Genomic DNA, 18664 nt, shown 5'->3' with positions numbered 1-18664 from the left:
GCAAGGCAGTAGGATACAAAGTCAATATACAAAACTCAACTCCTTTTCTGTACACTGGCAATGAACAATTTGAAAATATTTGTAATTACGTTCATGATAACATCAAAAAGAATAAACAGCTTAAGAATAAATTTAATAAAAGAAGTGCAGATTTATACACTGAAACCTGCAAAGCATTGCCAAAGGAAATTAAAGATAATCTAAATTAATGAAGAGACATGACATGCTTATGAATTAAGAGATACAATATCGTTAAAGTGATAACATTCCCTGGACCGATCTATAGATTTAACACAATCTATAGATTTAACATGGGCTTCCCTGGTGGCTCAAATGTAAAGAGTCTGCCTGAAATGCAGGAGACCTGGGTTCAGTCCCTGAGTCGGGAAGATCCCCTGGAGGAGGGCATGGCAACCCCCTCCAGTATTCTTGCCTGGAGAATCCAGTATTCTTGCCATGGACAGAGGAGCCTGGTGGGCTACAGTCCATGGGATTACAACAGTCAGATATGACTGAGCAACTAAGCACAAGCACAACATAGGTTTAGCACAATCGCTGACAGATTTAACAGCTAAAGCTGATCATAAAATCTGCGAAAATGTGAAGGGCCCCAAAAAACGAAAACAATCTTGAAAAAAAAAATGAATGAGTCAGAAGAGTTATAGTTCCCAATTTCAAAAGTTATACAAAACCACAATAATCAAAACAGGATTTACTGTATAGCACAGGGAGCTATATTCAATATCTTGTAACAAACTATAACAGAAAAGAATTGGAAAAAATATATATACACATATATGTATAATTGAATCATTTTGCTGTACACCTGAAACACAATATTGTAAATCAATTAAATTCAATTAAAAAAAAAAAGACTATATAGTACTGGCATAACGTTAGACATATAATCAATGGAACAGAATTGAGAATCCAGAAATAAACTCTTATATTTATCATCATTTTTAAGAAAGGCACCAGGACAACTTAACAAATGATGCTGGGACAATTGGATACCTAGCTGCTAAAGAGAGAATTTGAATCCTTATCTCATAGCATACAAAAAAATTAATTCAAACTGAGTGGTATATCTAAATGTAAGAGCTAAAACTATAAAACTCTTAAGAGAAAGCATATAAATAAATCCTCATGACTTTAGGTTAATTATGGCTTCTTAGATATGGTGCAAAAGCCACTAGTAATTAAAGAAAAATAATAAATTCAACTTTTTCAACATGTGAAGCTTTTACACCTCAGCAAATACTATCAAGAAAATGAAAAAGCAAGACATATACTGAGATAAAATATTTGCAAGTCATGTATCTGATAAGGAACCTGTCTATGAAGTGTGTAAAGAACTCCTACAAGAGTAAGAAAAAAAATCCAATTTTAAAATGGGCAAAAGATTTGAATGTACATTTCACCAAAAAATACATACAGATGCCTAATAAGCACATGAAAATATGCTCAATTAATCACTAGGAAAATGAAAATTGAAACCATATTGAGATACCACTTTATACCTATTAGGATGACTATAATAAAAAAAAGACCATAACAAGTGTTATCAAGAAAGTGAAGAAACTGAAACTCTCATACATTGCTGGTGGCAATGCAATGAGGTGCCACTGCTTTGGAAAATATTTTAATAGTCTTACCATATGACCTATAAATTCCATTCCACTGCTGCATATATATCAGGGAAAAAGAAAACACATGTCCACACTAAAACTTGTACATAAATGCTCATAACAGCATTCATGTTCATAACAGGATTATTCATAATACCAAAATGTGGAAACAACCTGAATGTCTATCAGCTGATGAATGGATGAATAAAACAAGGTATATTCCATACAATGTAATATTGACAACGTGTGTACTCAGTTGTGTCCGATTCTTTGTGATCCCATGGACTGTAACCCACAGGCTCCTCTGTCCATGGAATTTCCTGGGCAAGAGTACTGGAGTGGGTTGTCATTTCCTTCTCCAGGGGATCTTCCCAGCCTAGGGATGGAACCCATGTCTCCTGCTTCTCCTGCATTGAACGTGAATACTTTATGGCTGAGCCAATGGGAAAACCCCACAATGTAGTATTGAAAAGTGAAAGTCTCTCAGTCGTGTCCAACTCTTTGCAACCCCATGGACTATATAGTCCATGGAATTCTCCAGGCCAGAATACTGGAGTGGGTAGCTGTTTCCTACTCCAGGGAATCTTCCCAACCCAGGGATAGAATCCAGGTCTTCTCGAATTGCAGGCAGATTCTTTACCAGCTGAGCCATAATTGCTCCATAAAAAGAAATAAAGTACTGATACATGCTCCAACATGGATAAACTTCAAAAACATGCTAAGTCAAAGAAGCCAGACACAAAATATCACATGCTGTATATTCCATTTATGTGAAATTTCCAGAAAAATCAAATATACAGACAGAAAGTAGAAGACAGACAGAAAGAATGATTGCATGGGGCAGAATAGAAAAGGACTGTGACTGCAAATGGGCACAAGATGTATTCTGTGGAAGATGATAGAAATGTTCTAAAATTAGATTATAATGATAGTTATATAATCTTGTAAATTTACTAAAAACTAGTTATACGTGTGAAATTTAAGTGATTTTATGATCTTCAAGGTATAGCTCATTAAAAAGTTTTTTTTAAAGTAGGAGAAAAAAGGCAATGCTGGGGACTTCCCTGGTGGTCCAGAGTGGTTAAGAATATGCTGCCAATGCAAGGGACACAGGTTCAATCCTTGGTCTGGGAAGATTCCACATGCCTCACAACTACTGAAGCCCAGAGCCTGTACTCTGCAATACGAGAAGCCACTGCAATGAGAAGCCCACACACCACAACGAAGAGTCACCCTCTCTCTAGCTGCAACTAGAGAAAGCCTGAGCATAGCAATGAAGTCCCAGTGCAGCCAAAGATAAAATAAATTTTAAAACTTTTTATTAAAAAAAAAGGCAGTGCTGTATCCAGGCAATGATATTTGCTCATGGTGAGATTTTAGACAGCCATCTATGGACTAATCCAGAAAATACAGCTTAGTAATACTATGTTAAAGGCTGGAAATACAAAGATGATGTAGCCCCCATCTACCAAAAACTCATGGATGGAGATAATAAATAAACTATAATATGGTATAATTACCAAAATAGAAGTTGTAAGGACAATATTATGGGAATTCAAAAGGAGCAAATAACGCTACCTGGAGGAATCTAGGGAAGCTCCACCGAGGTGTGATGGTTGAGCAGGATGCTGAAAAGTGGGTTGGGCTCAGTGGAAGAGAAGAGGCAGGAGAGCACTCTGGCAGAGAGAACACTGATGGGAAATCCCAGCAAGCAGTGTCAGGATGAGCTATGCCTGTAGACACTGTGAATAGTTCAGTAGTGCTGGAGCAGGCTATAAAGAGATGATGTTGTCTTCCCTGGTGGCTCAGTGGTAAAGAATCCACCTGCCAGTGCAGGAGACAAGGGTTCCATCCCCGGGTCAGGAAGATCCCTTGGAGGAGAAAATGGCAACCCACTATAGTATTTTCTTGCCTGGGAAACCTCATGAACAGAGGAGCCTGGCAGGCTACAGTTCAGGTGGGGGTCACAAAAGAGTTGGACACAACTTATCAACTAAACAACAACATATACTAGTCTTCTTTCTGCTTTTTAAAAATTGACTTTTATTATCTTTAGGGATAGGTTAGTGGAAAGACACTCAATGTGCCAAATGTGTAAATAAATAAACCTATTAGAATGTGGGTATGCATATCAGTTAAAAACAAACAACATTTTTAAATGCAAACTCCTTTTCAGGTGAAATTACCTATGGTGGAAGAGTTACAGATACCTGGGATCAAAGATGCCTTCGTACTGTCTTGAAAAGATTTTTTTCTCCTGAAACATTACAAGACGGTTATAAATATTCTGAATCAGGTGAGTGACTTTTCAATACTATGGAAAAAGACCTTTTCCAAGAAGTCATTAACAGCGTCCTCAGTTTTCCATCCAGGAGCTATCTGTGTCCAGTCCGCACCACCCAGACCCCCACATTCACCATCCCCATGCTTTGTTCCTTTTTCAGTTGCTAAGTCGTGCCTAGCTCTTTGTGACCCCAGGGATTGCAGCAGGCCAGGCTTCCTTGTCCTTCACTATCTCAAACTCATGACCGTTGAGTCAGTGATGCCATCCAACCATCTCTTTCTCTGTTGCCCCCTTCTCCTTATGCCCTCCATCTTTTCCAGCATTGGAATCTTTTCCGATGAGTTGGCTCTTCCCATCAGGTGGCCAAAGTATTGTAGCTTCAGCATCAGTCCTTCCAATGAGTATTCAGAGTTGATTTCCTTTAGGATTGACTGGTTTGATCTCATTGCTGTGCAAGGGACTCTCAAGAGTCTTCTCCAGCACCATAGTTCAAAAGCACCAATTCTTTGGTCCAATTCTCATGTCCATACGTGACTATTGGAAAAACTATATCCTTAACTATATGGACCTTTGTTGGCAAAGTGATGTTTCTGCTTTTTAATATGTGGTCCAGGATTGTCATAGCTTCAGCTTTGGTTGTAAGAGTACAAAGATATCTATTCTATGATAACTGTTTTTAACTATTTCTGGTCTAAAGTAGATTGCATTCTGTCTAAATGTGTTTTCAAAGTTTTATCACTTCAGAGCACACCTTTCAGCAGCACATGCCTGAATTCTTAGAATCTTGGAATGTTCTGCAGATGACACCTTAAAAGGTTAGGACACTGATAGATGCTAAAGGCCTCCAGAAAACGTAAAGGAATTTGACACAGCAATGAAAGCTAGGGGGCTTGCAAAAAACCATCCCTGTTTCTCCATGATGCAGCTGATGACAGCCACCATCTGAACAGACAGAGAAGCACCAAACTTGGCGGTACTCAAAAGTCATCTATTTAAGACATATTTGCCTTCTGTGTTTTCAATAACAGGTATCTATTTTGCACCCTTGGCTGACAGCCTGCAAGAGTTTAAAGACTACATTGAAAACCTGCCTTTGATAGACGACCCAGAAATATTTGGAATGCATGAAAATGCCAACCTAGTTTACCAGGTATGTGGCCTTTCAACTTAAATGCATATTCATATTGTGTATATAAACCTGAAACATCCATAAGCATCTCACTGGTTGTATAAATTATAATCTTCTTAAATAAATAAAATAAATGTTTCACCTCAGCTTTAGCATTTGGTTCCAATTTAGCCACCTGTTGTCTCTGGATCTTTCATGGGATCCTAAGATAGTTAGGTATCTTCTTGTCACTGACCACCTCCTCACCTTCCAGCCTCTGCCTGGTCCATAATCTACCTGCTAGTCTTCCATAATACGGGGATTTGGATGGTAATCCAGACAGTCCTTTCTCTTTTGCTCTTCTCTGTCCATTCTGGGGATATTTATATCATATTATACAAGGATTTATGGATCCACAGATGAATAGGTTATAAAAATATAATAGCAAATATCCAAGGCAGATAAATCAAACACTGCTCTTCAAAAGCACGGATCATTGATTTTGCTGTTTGCAACAGCAGGTTGGACTTGGAGGGCATTATGCTGAGTGAAATAAGTCAGAGAGAAATATTGTGTGATATCACTTATATGTGGAATCCAAAAATTACGACAAACTTGTGAAAGTAACAAAAAAGAAGCACAGATACAGAGAACAGACTAGTGGTTACCAGTGAGGAAAGGAAAGAGTGGGGGGCAAAAAAGGGGTAAGAGATTAAGAAGTATAGACTATCATGTATAAAATTAGAAAGCTATAAGGGCATATTGTACAACACAAGTAGGAAATATTTTATGATAACTATAAATGATGTATAACCATTAAAAATTGTGAGTCACTCTGCTGTACACCTGTAACATATAATATTGTACATCAACTATATCTCAATTTTTTGACTCAACAATTTAAAAAAATTATTGAAGTGTAGTTGATTTACAATGTTAATTTCTTCTGTATAGCAGTGACTCAGTTATACATATATATATATAATTTTTCATATTCTTTTCCATTATGGTTTGTCACAGGATATTGAATATAGTTCCCTGGCTATTATATATTAATTTTTTAAAATAATTTAAAAATTTAAAAATGAAAGCACAGTTCATCAAGGTCATAGGACCAGATCACTAAAATCATGGCATCTGGTCCCATCACTTCATGGCAAATAGAAGACGAAAAAGTGGAAGCAGTGACAGATTTTATCTTCCTGGCTCCAAAATCACTGCAGACAGTGACTATAGCCATGAAATTAAAAGACACTTGTTCCTTGGAAGAAAAGCTATGACAAACCTAGACAGCATAGTAAAAAATAGAGACATCACTTTGCCAACAAAGATCCATATAGGTCAAAGCTATGGTTTTCCAGTAGTCATGTATGGATGGAGAGCTGGACCATAACGAAGGCTGAGAATTCATGCTTTTGAATGGTGGTGCTGGAGAAGACTCTTGAGAGTCCCTGGGACTGCAAGGAGATCAAGTAAAGTCAATCTCAAAGGAAATGAATCCTGGATATTCACTGAAAGGACTAATTCTGAGGCTCCAATACTTTGGCCACCTGATGAGAAGAGCTGACTCACTGGAAAAGACCCTGATGCTGGGAAAGACTGAAGGGAAAAGGATAAGGGAGAGGCAGAGGATGAGATGGTTATATAATGTCACCAATTCAATGGACACGAATTTGAGCACACTCTGGGAAATAGTGGAGGACAGAGGAGCCTGACATGCTACAGGCCATGGAGTTGCAGAATTGGACAGGACTTAGCAACAAAATAACAGCAACCTGACCACAGCAGTAGGTCCAAAGAACAAAATGGATAATTTTACTCCTCCATGACCCTCTGATGCTATGCCATTACTTAAGGGTAGTCCAAGTTCCTCAGCATGGCACTCAAGACTCCCCCATGACCGGTCCCTTCCATATCCTTTCAGTTTTATTACCTATCGTGTTCTGGAATCTTTAGGTGAACCAAAGCCATGAAAAGAGGTATGTCCCTGGGGCCCTGGAATACTCTAAATGCTGGAGACCACGTTGGCCTCATGAAGCTGAAGGGAATCACCTTTCTTTGCAATTTAAATTTCTCTGTGCAAATAAGAGACAAATTAGAGGGTAAAATCAGCCTAGATATCAAGGGAACATGTACAAAACAACTGTGGAACTTCTCAATGATCCAAAACCTATGTCATGCTCTCTGCCCTAAAAATTGGTTTGCTATTCAGTGAAGGGCTTCCCTGGTGGCTCAGATGGTAAAAGAATCTGCCTGCAATGCAGGAGACCTGGATTCGATTCCTGGGTTGGGACGATCCCCTGGAGGAGAGCATGGCAACCCACTCCAGTACTCTTGCCTGGAGAATCCCCACGGACAGAGGAGCCTGGGCTAGAGTCCATGGGGTCGCAAAGATTTGGGCATGACTGAGCAACTAAGCACACACATTCAGTCAAGAGTTGGAATATCTCATTTTTCCTGATTCTACTTTCAGGAGGAAAAAGAGGTGGCCAAACCTAGTGTTAATATTCAGTCATCTGACTGTTTGCTCTAGAGTGGGTGGATGTGGAGGTGAAAGAAGAAAGAGAAAAGTGTGGAAATGATAGACTTGCTGCATTCAGTGAGAAGTCAGGACTTTGGGGAGGAGTAGCATTCTTGGCCATGTATACCTGTGAATGTAGTTTTTTGTGTTTTCCATCAGTTCTAAATGACTGAGAATAAGATAATAGGCATGTGGTCAGGCCCCAGGTATATTTTTCTGTCCAGCCTCCCTTCCTTCATTTTTCTGGCATAGTACGCACCTGACTCTTACCTCTTCCCTTTGGGACAACTTCCACTTCCTCAGTCTATTAGATTCTGGAAAAACCTCCAACCACTCTTTGCCTTCACAGAGGTGGGCATGTGACCCAGGCATCACAGCATCACCCAGCTACTAGACCTGGTCCAAGGAGCAGGCCCATGGCCCATGCTAGGAGAATGAGAGTCCTTTCCTGTGAAAAGATATATAGATGCTGGACTGGGAGAGGGCTGTCTTTCCTCTGGAATGACTGACTAAGATGCTGCATATCTGCAGCATTCTGTGCCCTTATCCCTGATCCCCTGACCCCTTCTCCTACCACATGAAGAAGGTTATCTGCCACAGGAAAGAATGAGAGAAACAACCAGACATGAACAGGAGAGAGAATGCCAGATCCATCCATGCCTGAAACCCACATGACTTGAGTTCTCTTCTTCCCAGCTATATATGCCAACATATCCCTTCTTTTTGCTTTAGTTGATTTAGGTTAGATAATTCTGTCTCATCAATAGAGTATTAATGGACAAAATATGAATGATTCCTTCCTCAGCTCAGCAAACTACACTTACAAAGGTGCATACTAGAGACCAGTAAAGAAAGCTGGGCCTGGCTGTTCTAAATGTTTCAAAACTTTTGACTAACCAAGAAGTCAAGAACTAAAACAGTGTATGTGCTCAGTCATGTCCGACACTTTGTGGCCCCAAGGACTGTAGCCCACCAGGCTTCTCTGTCCATGGAATTCTCCAGGCAAAAGTACTGGAATGGTTTGCTGTTTCCTCCTCCAGGGGACCTTCCCAACCTAGGAATCAAACCCACATCTCTTGCATTTTCTGCACTGCCAAGTGGAGTCTTTACCACTAGCAACACCTGGGAAGCATAAACTAAAACGGAAAAGTCACTATTAAATGGTTGGCACTGAGCAAGGAAATCAAACTATTCAACTATAGCGTTAAGTAATTAACATTACAGTTGTTTAGGACCTAATGAACATGTCAAAAGTAATGTTTGAAAGAAGATCTGTCATGTAGAATATAATTTTTACAATCAAGATCTGTAATTCTAGGTTCTGAATTCTTTTCTTGGGTAAGTGAATGATAAGTGTTATGACCAGTATAAAAAAAAAAACCTCTAAGAGATTCCAACAAATATACATGAGAAGCTACCATGTTTCTGAATAAAGGAAAAATCTAGAAAAATTAACAATATTTAACTGATCTTGGAATAGGAATTTCTAAGCATAAAATCAAAGGAAAAATAAACCACATTAGAAAGAGCCAGTGAGGACTTCCCTGATAGTCAGATGGCTAATTCAGGGGTGGGGCAGGTAAACTAAAGTTATAAATATTTCTTAAAAGCAAATCATGAATAATTTTTTTTTTACTTTTCTGTTTTCTAAATTTTTAATAATGTTCTATAATACTTTTCTAATTGAGGTAACATTATTTAAATAAAAGTATGTTCTTTTTTTATTTTTATTTTTTTTACTTTACAATATTGTATTGGTTTTGCCATACATCAACATGCATCCACCATGGGTGTACACGTGTTCCTGAATTCTCATTATTTCTTCCTCACTTTCATAACTACCTTTTAAAGAATTAGCCAAAAATTGTTTAACCATTTTTTATTGTGGTAAAACATATAACATAAAATTTATCATTTTAACCATTTAAAAAACTATGATTAAATGACAGTTACATTAAAGTGTTATTCAACCAGAAATGTTTAACTGTAACACCACAGATGAAATACTATGCATTTCCAATGAGCACATTTTACCAACTCTGTCTTCAACATAAAAAAATTAAATGTCCTTGGTTTTGGCAACAGCTATTATTTCTGTAATAAACTGTATGTGCTGCAAAATTATTTTTTTGAGAATTTGGGTCCTCACTGTTCTGTTTCTTCTTGTAGTACAAAGAGACCAACACTTTGATCAACACTATACTTGAGGTTCAACCAAGGTCCTCTTCTGGTGGAGAGGGAAAGAGCAATGATGAAATTGTCCAAGAACTTGTTGCTTCTGTCCGGACTAGAGTTCCAGGTAGTAAATAATTGTTGGCTTATGTGGGTAATGGGACTCTTAGGAATAAACTCAGAAAGCTGAGTGATTGGCAGGTGTCCATATCTGCTTAATATGTAGAATTTTTTCTTTATGTAGAGAGAGAGCTCTTTCAATGTAGAGGCCTCTATTTATAGATTAGAAGCCTGCAGCCCCTGAAGCCTGCAGCCCCTTGACATCTCAACTGCCAGAAGCATGAAGAGAAAGTTGGTTTCTAGCCCAATATAACTTTAAAAAGACTTTTTTCTGAGGTTCCTATTGTCTCTAGACCTGTACTGTCCAAGACAGTAGCCACTAGCCACATGTGGCTACTTAAACTTTAAAATTCATTTCCTCAGTTGCACTAGTCACATTTTAAGTGCTGCCATATTGGACAATGCAGATGGAGAACATTTCCATCTTCATAAAATATTCTATTGGACAGCCCTAGAATCCATTTCACTTTTTGTCTCCAACAAGAGAAGTGCCTGCATATATGCTAAGTCATTTCAGTTATGTCCATCTCTTTGCAACCCCATGGACTGTAGCCCTCCAGGCTCCTCTGTCCATAGGATTCTCCAGGCAAGAACACTGGAGTGGGTTGCCATACCCTCCTCCAGGGGATCTTCCTGACTCAGGGATCAAACTTGCATCTCTTATATCTCCTGCATTGGCAGGCAGGCCCTTTACCACTAATGCCACCTGGGAAGTGAGAAGTAGAGAAGAATAATTTATTATTTCACTTCATTTTCTGGTGAGTTAAGGGATCTTCCTGAATGATCACGAAGATCCACTTTCACGCTTTTCTTAGAGTGACTATAGATTTAGATGTCTTAATCTATTGTTCATCGTTGGAAATGTCATTATAGGAAAAAGAAAGATGAGGCAGAAAAAAAAAATGAGTGACTATAAAAGTAAACTGTGCTTCTGTCTCTATTCACAATACCCTGATACCAAGTGTATGGGTTACACAACATTAAGCAATTCTCCAACTCTCTGGACACCAACTGGATGTCCTACAACTCTGTTATGACATTAACTATCCAGAGTGGGCACAAATCCCACAAGTTAAGGGCTCAGACCCATAAGACTGTCTGCACTTTAAAAGTCAACTGCAAGTCCTCAGGTTGTGACCTTTATTTCTGACCAACCAGCCACAGATCAAGGATTCCCACAAGCCCCTCTGGGGTTCAGTAATTTTCTAGACTGGCTCACAGGACTCAGGGAAACAGTTAATTACATTTACCAGATTATTTTAAAGGATATTATAAAGGATAAAGATAAGCAACAAGATAAAGAGATACTTAAGACAAGGTCCAGAAAAGTCCCAAGGACAGGAGATTTTGTCCCTGAGGAGTCTGGGTACACCACCCTCCTGGCACATGGATGTGTTCACCAACCCAGAAACTCTCCAAACCCCTTCAGTTAGGTTTCTATGGAAGCTTCCATACATAGGCATGATTGGTTAAATCATTGGCCCTTAATAAGTAACTCAACCTCCAGCCCCTCCCCTCTCCCAGGAGATCAGAGAGTAAAGCTAGAGTGTCCAAATCTCTAATCACATGGTTAGTTTGCCTGACAACCAGCCCCTCATCTCTAGAGTCAGTACTAGAGTCACCTCCTTAACATAAACTCAGGTGTTTGAGTTTGAGGTTGAAAGGGGCTTGTTATCAATAATAAAAGACACCCCTTTCACCTTTACTGATCAAGAGCTATTTCAGGAGTTGGGGTCAAAAACCAATAATTATATAAAAGATGCTCCTATCACTCTTATCAATGAGGAAATTATAAGGGTTTTAGGCACTCTGGCCAGAAGATGGAGACAAAGACCAAAATGCATATTTCTTATTACATCATAGTAGCGCAGGCAGGTGGTGCAGCGGTCCAGAATCCACCTGCCAGTGCAGAAGACTCGGGTTCAATCCGTGGGTCGGGACGATCCCCTGGAGTAAGAAATGGCAATCCACTCCAGTGTTCTTGCGTGAAAAACTCAATTTCAGAGGAGCCTGGTGGGCTATGGTCTGTGGGGTCACAAAGAATTGGCCACAACTGAGTACACATGCACACAATCACACTAAGCTTTACCAATATTCTTGAAGTGAAAGTCGCTCAGTTATCTCCAACTTTTTGGGACCCCATGAACTGTAACCTCTGTCCATGGAATTCTCCAGGCAAGAATACTGGAGTGGGTAGCCATTCCCTTCTCCAGGGGATCTTCCCGACCCAGGGATCAAACCCAGGTCTCCCGCATTGCAGGCAGATTCTTTACCATCCAAGCCACCAGCAAAGTCCCACCAATACTCTAAAGGCCCCCCAAAAAAGACCTATGTGACCTCAGACGCCAGTTATGTTCCTCCTAAAGCAGGCCTTCAAAAGAATCTCTTCTTGAGTAGAGAGTTCTATAGATATCAAAGCAACTGAATTATTTTAGAAAGCATTTTTTAATAAACACTAGATGGAGAACTGGGAGGAAAAAGGGATGAAGATGGATGGATGATGGGTGGATGGATGAACAGATGAATGGAGAGTAAAGGTTCTTGTTTCATAGAGTTCCATTGACACCTAGGAGGTTTTTCTCTCCATGCTTTATGAAGTTTGTACTTTTGCTGTGAAATGATAAGCAATGCCATCTGTTGAGACTGAGGGGGCAGGGGTTCAGTTGGCTAAACAAGAGAACTGAGATTCGGAATAGCCCAAGGGGACAGACAGAAGGAGAAGAGCAGGGGCCTGTAACCACAGCCCTATGGACCCAAGAGCTTGCACTGACCCACACTGCTGTGTGATTTTTCTACAGCAGCCAAAATGAGTGGTTAGAAGGAACTTAATGTCCATAGCTCAGAACCACTCATCTTCTCATGCTTTGCTTAGGTATGTCAGGAGAATGCAGGTCCTTCTTTGTTCAGAGCTTATATGAGTCCCCACTGGGTGGATTATAGGAAAAGAGAAAAGCACAATTTTTCATCCAGTTTGAACCATGGAATCATTTCAGAATCCAGTCAGTCCCTTTGAACAACAGTAAGATAAAAGCCAAATCTCTTCTCTCTTGGGGGGTGTCCTGCCCCCAGCCCTTGCGCTCCTAGGTGCCTAGATGCAACGTGGAAGGCTTCCCCAGCATCTCAGTGGTAAAGAATCTGCCTGCAAAGCAGGAGACACAGAGACATGGGTTCAATCCCTGGGTCAGGAAGATGCCCTGGAAAAGGAAATGGCACCCACTCCAGTAATCTTGCCCAGAAAATCCCATGGACAGAGGAGCCGGGTAGGCTAAAGTTCATGGGGTCACAAAAAGAGTCAGATAAGACTGAGTGACTAGATGCAACATGGGTGTGCAGGGAAGAGTGAGACTTACACACCCTGTGTACACACAAGGCAGAGGAGACAACTTGAGACCCCTGGCACCTCTGGTCTCAGGGATGTCCCTTGTCTACCATGTAGCACTTGCCCCTGAAGTGTGCACAGCCTGACTCCCGTTCAACCTGAGCCCAGGGACAAGAGAAGTGGGCTTTAAGAAAGCTTAAGATAAGTGCAATGTTATAAGAGAAATCAATGATAATCCATCTGATGAATCTGCCGTGTGTATTTCAGAAATTCTGGAGATGGAAAACGCTTCTGAGAGCCTTTTCATCAAGGATCCTCAAGGACGCCTTAACTCCTTGACCACTGTTCTTGGACAGGAAGTGGACCGGTTTAACAATCTGCTGAGGCTAATACACGTATGAGTGCTCACTGCCATCCTTGCTCTTGGGGATCAAAGTGTTGTGGAGCATGTATAACAATGTGACGTTTCCATTCCCATCACTTGAATATTTCCACGTCGATGTGCTAACAACCATTCAAGCCCAACTTGTCTAAACCTTAATTCACCCTCCTCTCACTAGTCTGTGTTCCCTTTCTCTAATAATGGCTCATGACTGCAGGGCATTACAAACCCTTCATTATCCTAACTTGCACCCTTAGAATTTGATTGACGCTTTAGGAATTTGAGCAGGGACCTAAGCACTCAGTTATGAGAGATTCAGACTCAGTGCTTGTTCCCAGTGCCTGCTTGCATGCTAAGTCGCTTCAGTCCTGTCCTACTCTGTGGGACCCCAGGGACTGTAACCTACCAGACTCCTCTGTCCATGAGATTCTCCAGGCAAGAACCCTGGAGTAGGTTGCTGTGCCCTCCTCCAGGGGATCTTCCTGATCCAGGGATAGAACCTACGTCTCTTATGTCTAACCTGCATTGAGAGGAGGGTTCTTTACCCCTAGCACCACCTGTGAAGCCCAATGTCTAGTTAGCATTTAATACCATAGTCTTTGTGAAGACTATGAAAACCAAGTTTCTCGAAGTATGGGCCATAAAACACCTGCATTAAGATCCACTATGCTGTGTGTTCCAAGTATAAATTCCCTGATTTCACTCCAGACCTACCGAGTGAGGATTCTTGAGTAATTCCTGCAAATGTGAATTTTAAATGAACACTGCCAGACGATGTCATTGCAACTAAAATTTGAGAATAACTATTTAAACTTTTGCCTTATGCTCAGGAATACTTTCCTAAGCCCTTGACTTTGTAATGATGGCTACAGGACTTCCTGGTTTCTCTGTGCATGACTTTAATAAGGGAAACAGAGACTGACTATTGAGCAGTAGCAGGAGGAGTTTTACTGCCAAGCAGGGAGCCAAATACCTGGCACAGGATTAAGGCTCAGTGATAAGACTGGAGAGGACAGCCACAGTAGATTTATTTTTATGTGAATGAACTTTATTTTTATTTTTGGCTGTGTTGTGTCTTTGTTGCTGCTTGTGGGCTTTCTCTAGTTGTAATGCATGGGCTTCTCATCACGACAGCTTCTCTTGTAGAGCATGGACTTGACACATGGGGCTCAGTAGTTGTGGCATGTGGGTTCAGTAGTTTCAGTTCCTGGGCTCTAGAGCACAAGCTCAGTAGTTGTGGCTGACAGGTTTAGTTTCCCTGTGGCATGTGGGACCTTCCCAGACCAGGGATTGAACCCATGTCCTCTGCATTGGCAGGTAGATTCTTAACCACTGGCCCACCAGGGAAGCACTAGGGTAGATCTTTTAAAGACTGACTATTCCCTATTAGGAAATCAAGTCTCCAAATGTTTCTGGTTGTCTGACAATACCCAGGCTCGTGGGATGGGCGTGAGGGGAAACTAGGTCAGATGAATAAGTGACATCTTCACCTTGGGTCTACTAGGTAAACAGCAGCACCAGAAGGCCAGCTAGTCAGGTCAGAGCTTATCACCTTGTCAGTTCAGTCACTCAGTCATGTGACCCCATGGACTGCAACACACCAGGCTTCCCTGTCCATCACCAACTCCTAGAGCCCGCTCAAACTCATGTCCATTGAGTCAGTGATGCCATTCAACCATCTCATCCTCTGTCATCCCATTCTCCTCCTGCTTTCAGTTTTGCCCAGCATCAGGGTCTTTTCCAGTGAGTCAGTTCTTCACATCAGGTGGCCAAAGTATGGAAGCTTCAGCATCAGTCCTTCCAATGAATATTCAGGACTGATTTCCTTTACGATTGACTGGTTTGATCTCCTTGCTATCCAAGGGACTCTCAAGAGTCTTCTCCAACACCACACTTCAAAAGCATCAATTCTTTGACACTCAGCTTTTATCAGTTATGGTCCAACTCTCACACTCGTCATACATGACAACTGGAAAAACCATAGGTTTGACTACACAGACCTTTGTCGGCAAAGTGATGTCTCTGCTTTTTAATGTGCTGTGTAGGTTTGTCATCTTTTCTTCCAAGGAGCAAGCATCTTTTAATTTCATGGCTGAAGTCATCATCTGCAGTGATTTTGGAGCCCAAGAAAATAAAGTCTCTCACTGTTTCCATTGTGTCCCCATCTATTTGCCATGAAGTGATGTGACTGGATGCCATGATCATAGTTTTTTGAATATTGAGTTTTAAGCCAGTTTTTTCACTCTCCTCTTTCACCTTCATCAAGAGGCTCTTTAGTTCCTCTTCACTTTCTGCTATAAGGGTGGTGTCATCTGTGTATCTGAGGTTATTGATATTTCTCACTACAATCTTGATTCTAGCTTGTGCTTCATCTAGTCTGGCATTTCACATGATATACTACTCTTGCATATAAGTTAAGTAAGCAAGGGGGCATCACCTTCTACATTGAGTGAATCAGGGTATAGATTAAACTGCTGTGATAAAGATTCCCAAATACAGTGGCAAAAACAAGATTGGAATTCACTTCTCTCTCTGAAGAGCCCAGAGGAACCCCTGCCTAAGGCAGGTAGTTACTCTTGCTTTGTCAGTTTAATCAGGAATCCCACTGGAAGGCTGGCTCTTCCAGCCTCAACAGGTGACTTCCACCTTTGGTACTAAAGGAGCTGTTCCAAGTGTTCCCTTTTGCCAGCCACTGAAACAGGGGAAAGAGGGCCAAGGGACAGCAGCTTCTTTATAAAAATGTCACACAGAAGTGGCATACATCATTTATTCTTATATCCCTTAGCCAAAACTTGATCACATGGCAGCACTCCAGGTGCAAGTGTTCCTGGGAAATGTGGTCTCTGTGTTGGATTGTTCTGTGCCCAGCTAAAACTAATGCGGTTGCTGTTATTGTTTAGTTGTTCAGTCATGTCCGACTTTTTTGCAACCCCGTGGACTATAGCCTGCCAGGCTCCTCTGTCCATGGGATTTCCCAGGCAAGAATACTGAAGTGGGTTGCCATTTCCTTCTCCAGGGGATCTTCTCAACCTAGGGACTGAACCCACATCTACTTGGCAAGCAGATTGTTCAAAGGAAGAAGAGATGGATTCTGCTCATCTCTGGCCTTTTCCACCTCATGCATGGTCACCCACTTAACGATGGATGAGTCCAAATGTCACTTCCTCATAAAGTCTTCCTGGAATACCTGTCCTTCCCTCCACCACCAGATGACAGGGCCCCCTTCTCAGGGCTCTGTCACCTGAGATGTTTGTGTCCATCATCACTATATATGTGTACAACATACCACCTTGCTTTGTAATTACTCCTCCATGAGTATGGCTCCCCCAGCAGACGATGAACTTGAAGACAAAGGGACTGGTATTAATACATAATTCGTATCTGTTTGGGGACTTCCCGGGTGGCTCAGATGGTAGATAATCTGCCTGCAATGCAAGAGACCTGGGTTTGATCCCTGGATTGGGATGATCCCCTGGAGAAGGGAATGGCTACCCACTCTAGTATTCTTGACTGGAGAATACCATGGACAGAAGAGCCTGACGAACTACAGTCCATGGGGTCACAAAGAGTCAGACACAACTGAGTGACTAACACTTCATCTCTGTCTCCCCAGTGCCTGACACCTCCTAAATCTTCCATGAATATTTGAACATGCAAGTGAACTAATGTGGCTCTCAGGAACAAAGTGATCCCCTCTGGTCAAACAGTAGTGTCCACCACTAACGGAAGAATTCACCTAATAAAAGCAGAAGAAAGAGGAGCCCAGGGAGAAGCAGGCTGCAAGGCAATCAGGAGTCAGAGCTGAGCACTCCCATTAGAGGCAGGGTAGTGGGCCACCATGGGGTGCTGGGCCTGCACCAGAGAGCTCCCTCATCCTGACCCCTGCCCACTCCTGCCTGGCTCTGGCTGTGTCGCAGCCTCACCTTCACTTCACCCAGCAAACAGCAAGGTTGCACTGTGGCGGCAACAAGGCCAAGGGAGGGTGGGAGCATCCGGGGCTTTGGGCTGCCATCTTGGTGAGCTCACTGGCCTCCTGATGGTTCAGGACCATGAGACCAGGCAGGTCCTGGGACCGATGAGGTCCCTCAGGGATGTAGGCTTCTAAATATAAGGGAGAAAGATCTGAAGTGCATTCTTCTCACTGAACATGACTGCTTGTCAGCCGCTGCCTCTGGGAGAACTGGCGACAACGTGACCTCTGTCTGCTTTCCACTGATCTAGACAGCACTGGAGGCCTGCTCCTTGCAGCGATCTGACTCAAGTGTTCTCCACGCATCTTAGATATGTCTTCTGCTACCTTCTTCCATTTTTGGTGTCTAAGGTCGAGTGGTGTTTTGGCCCTGGCCGGTCCCATCACTTCGTGGGAAATAGATGGGGAAACAGTGGAAACAGTGTCAGAATTTATTTTGGGGGGCTTCAAATTCACTGCAGATGGTGACTGCAGCCATGAAATTAAAAGACGCTTTACTCCTTGGAAGGAAAGTTATGACCAACCTAGATAGCATATTCAAAAGCAGAGACATTACTTTGTCAACAAAGGTCCGTCTAGTCAAGGCTATGGTTTTTCTTGTGGTCATATATGGATGTGAGAGTTGGACTGTGAAGAAGGCTGAGCGCCGAAGAATTGATGCTTTTGAACTGTAGTGTTGGAGAAGACTCTTGAGAGTCCCTTGGACTGCAAGGAGATCCAACCAGTCCATTCTGAAGGAGATCAGCCCTGGGATTTCTTTGGAGGGAATGATGCTGAAGCTGAAACTCCAGTACTTTGGCCACCTCATGCGAAGAGCTGACTCATTGGAAAAGACTCTGATGCTGGGAGGGATTGGGGGCAAGAGGAGAAGGGGACGACAGAAGATGAGATGGCTGGATGGCATCACTGACTCAATGGACGTGAGTCTGAGTGAACTCCGGGAGTTGGTGATGGACAGGGAGGCCTGGTGTGCTGCGATTCATGGGGTCCAAAGAGTCGGACATGACTGAGCAACTGAACTGAACTGAACTGAAAGGCTCTTTTCCTCTGCTCTGCTACATATGGTTCCTCAGATCCTAAGGGCATATCTACTTAAAACTCCTCTTTTCTAGCACTGCCTCTTGTGAGAAGAGATGCGAAGAGGGGAAAAACTCCATGAA

At 41.8% G+C, this 18664-nt stretch overlaps 1 protein-coding gene across 1 annotated transcript in view; it reads left to right on the top strand.

The window, feature by feature from the left end:
* The window catches only part of DNAH6 (dynein axonemal heavy chain 6), a 282338-nt gene that overhangs the window by 252131 nt on the left and 11543 nt on the right, over positions 1-18664 (top strand). The window contains exons 69-72 of the mRNA XM_024999429.2: positions 3805-3924; positions 4941-5062; positions 9711-9840; positions 13420-13547. Of these exons, the coding sequence (XP_024855197.1) occupies positions 3805-3924; positions 4941-5062; positions 9711-9840; positions 13420-13547 (500 nt within the window). The remainder of the gene's footprint in view (positions 1-3804; positions 3925-4940; positions 5063-9710; positions 9841-13419; positions 13548-18664) is intronic.

Source organism: Bos taurus, chromosome 11 (genome assembly GCF_002263795.3).
Source record: "Bos taurus isolate L1 Dominette 01449 registration number 42190680 breed Hereford chromosome 11, ARS-UCD2.0, whole genome shotgun sequence".
In the NCBI taxonomy this organism is placed as follows: domain Eukaryota; kingdom Metazoa; phylum Chordata; class Mammalia; order Artiodactyla; family Bovidae; genus Bos; species Bos taurus.
The sequence above is the reverse complement of the archived record's forward strand: the minus strand, read 5'-3'. Positions and strand labels throughout refer to the sequence as shown.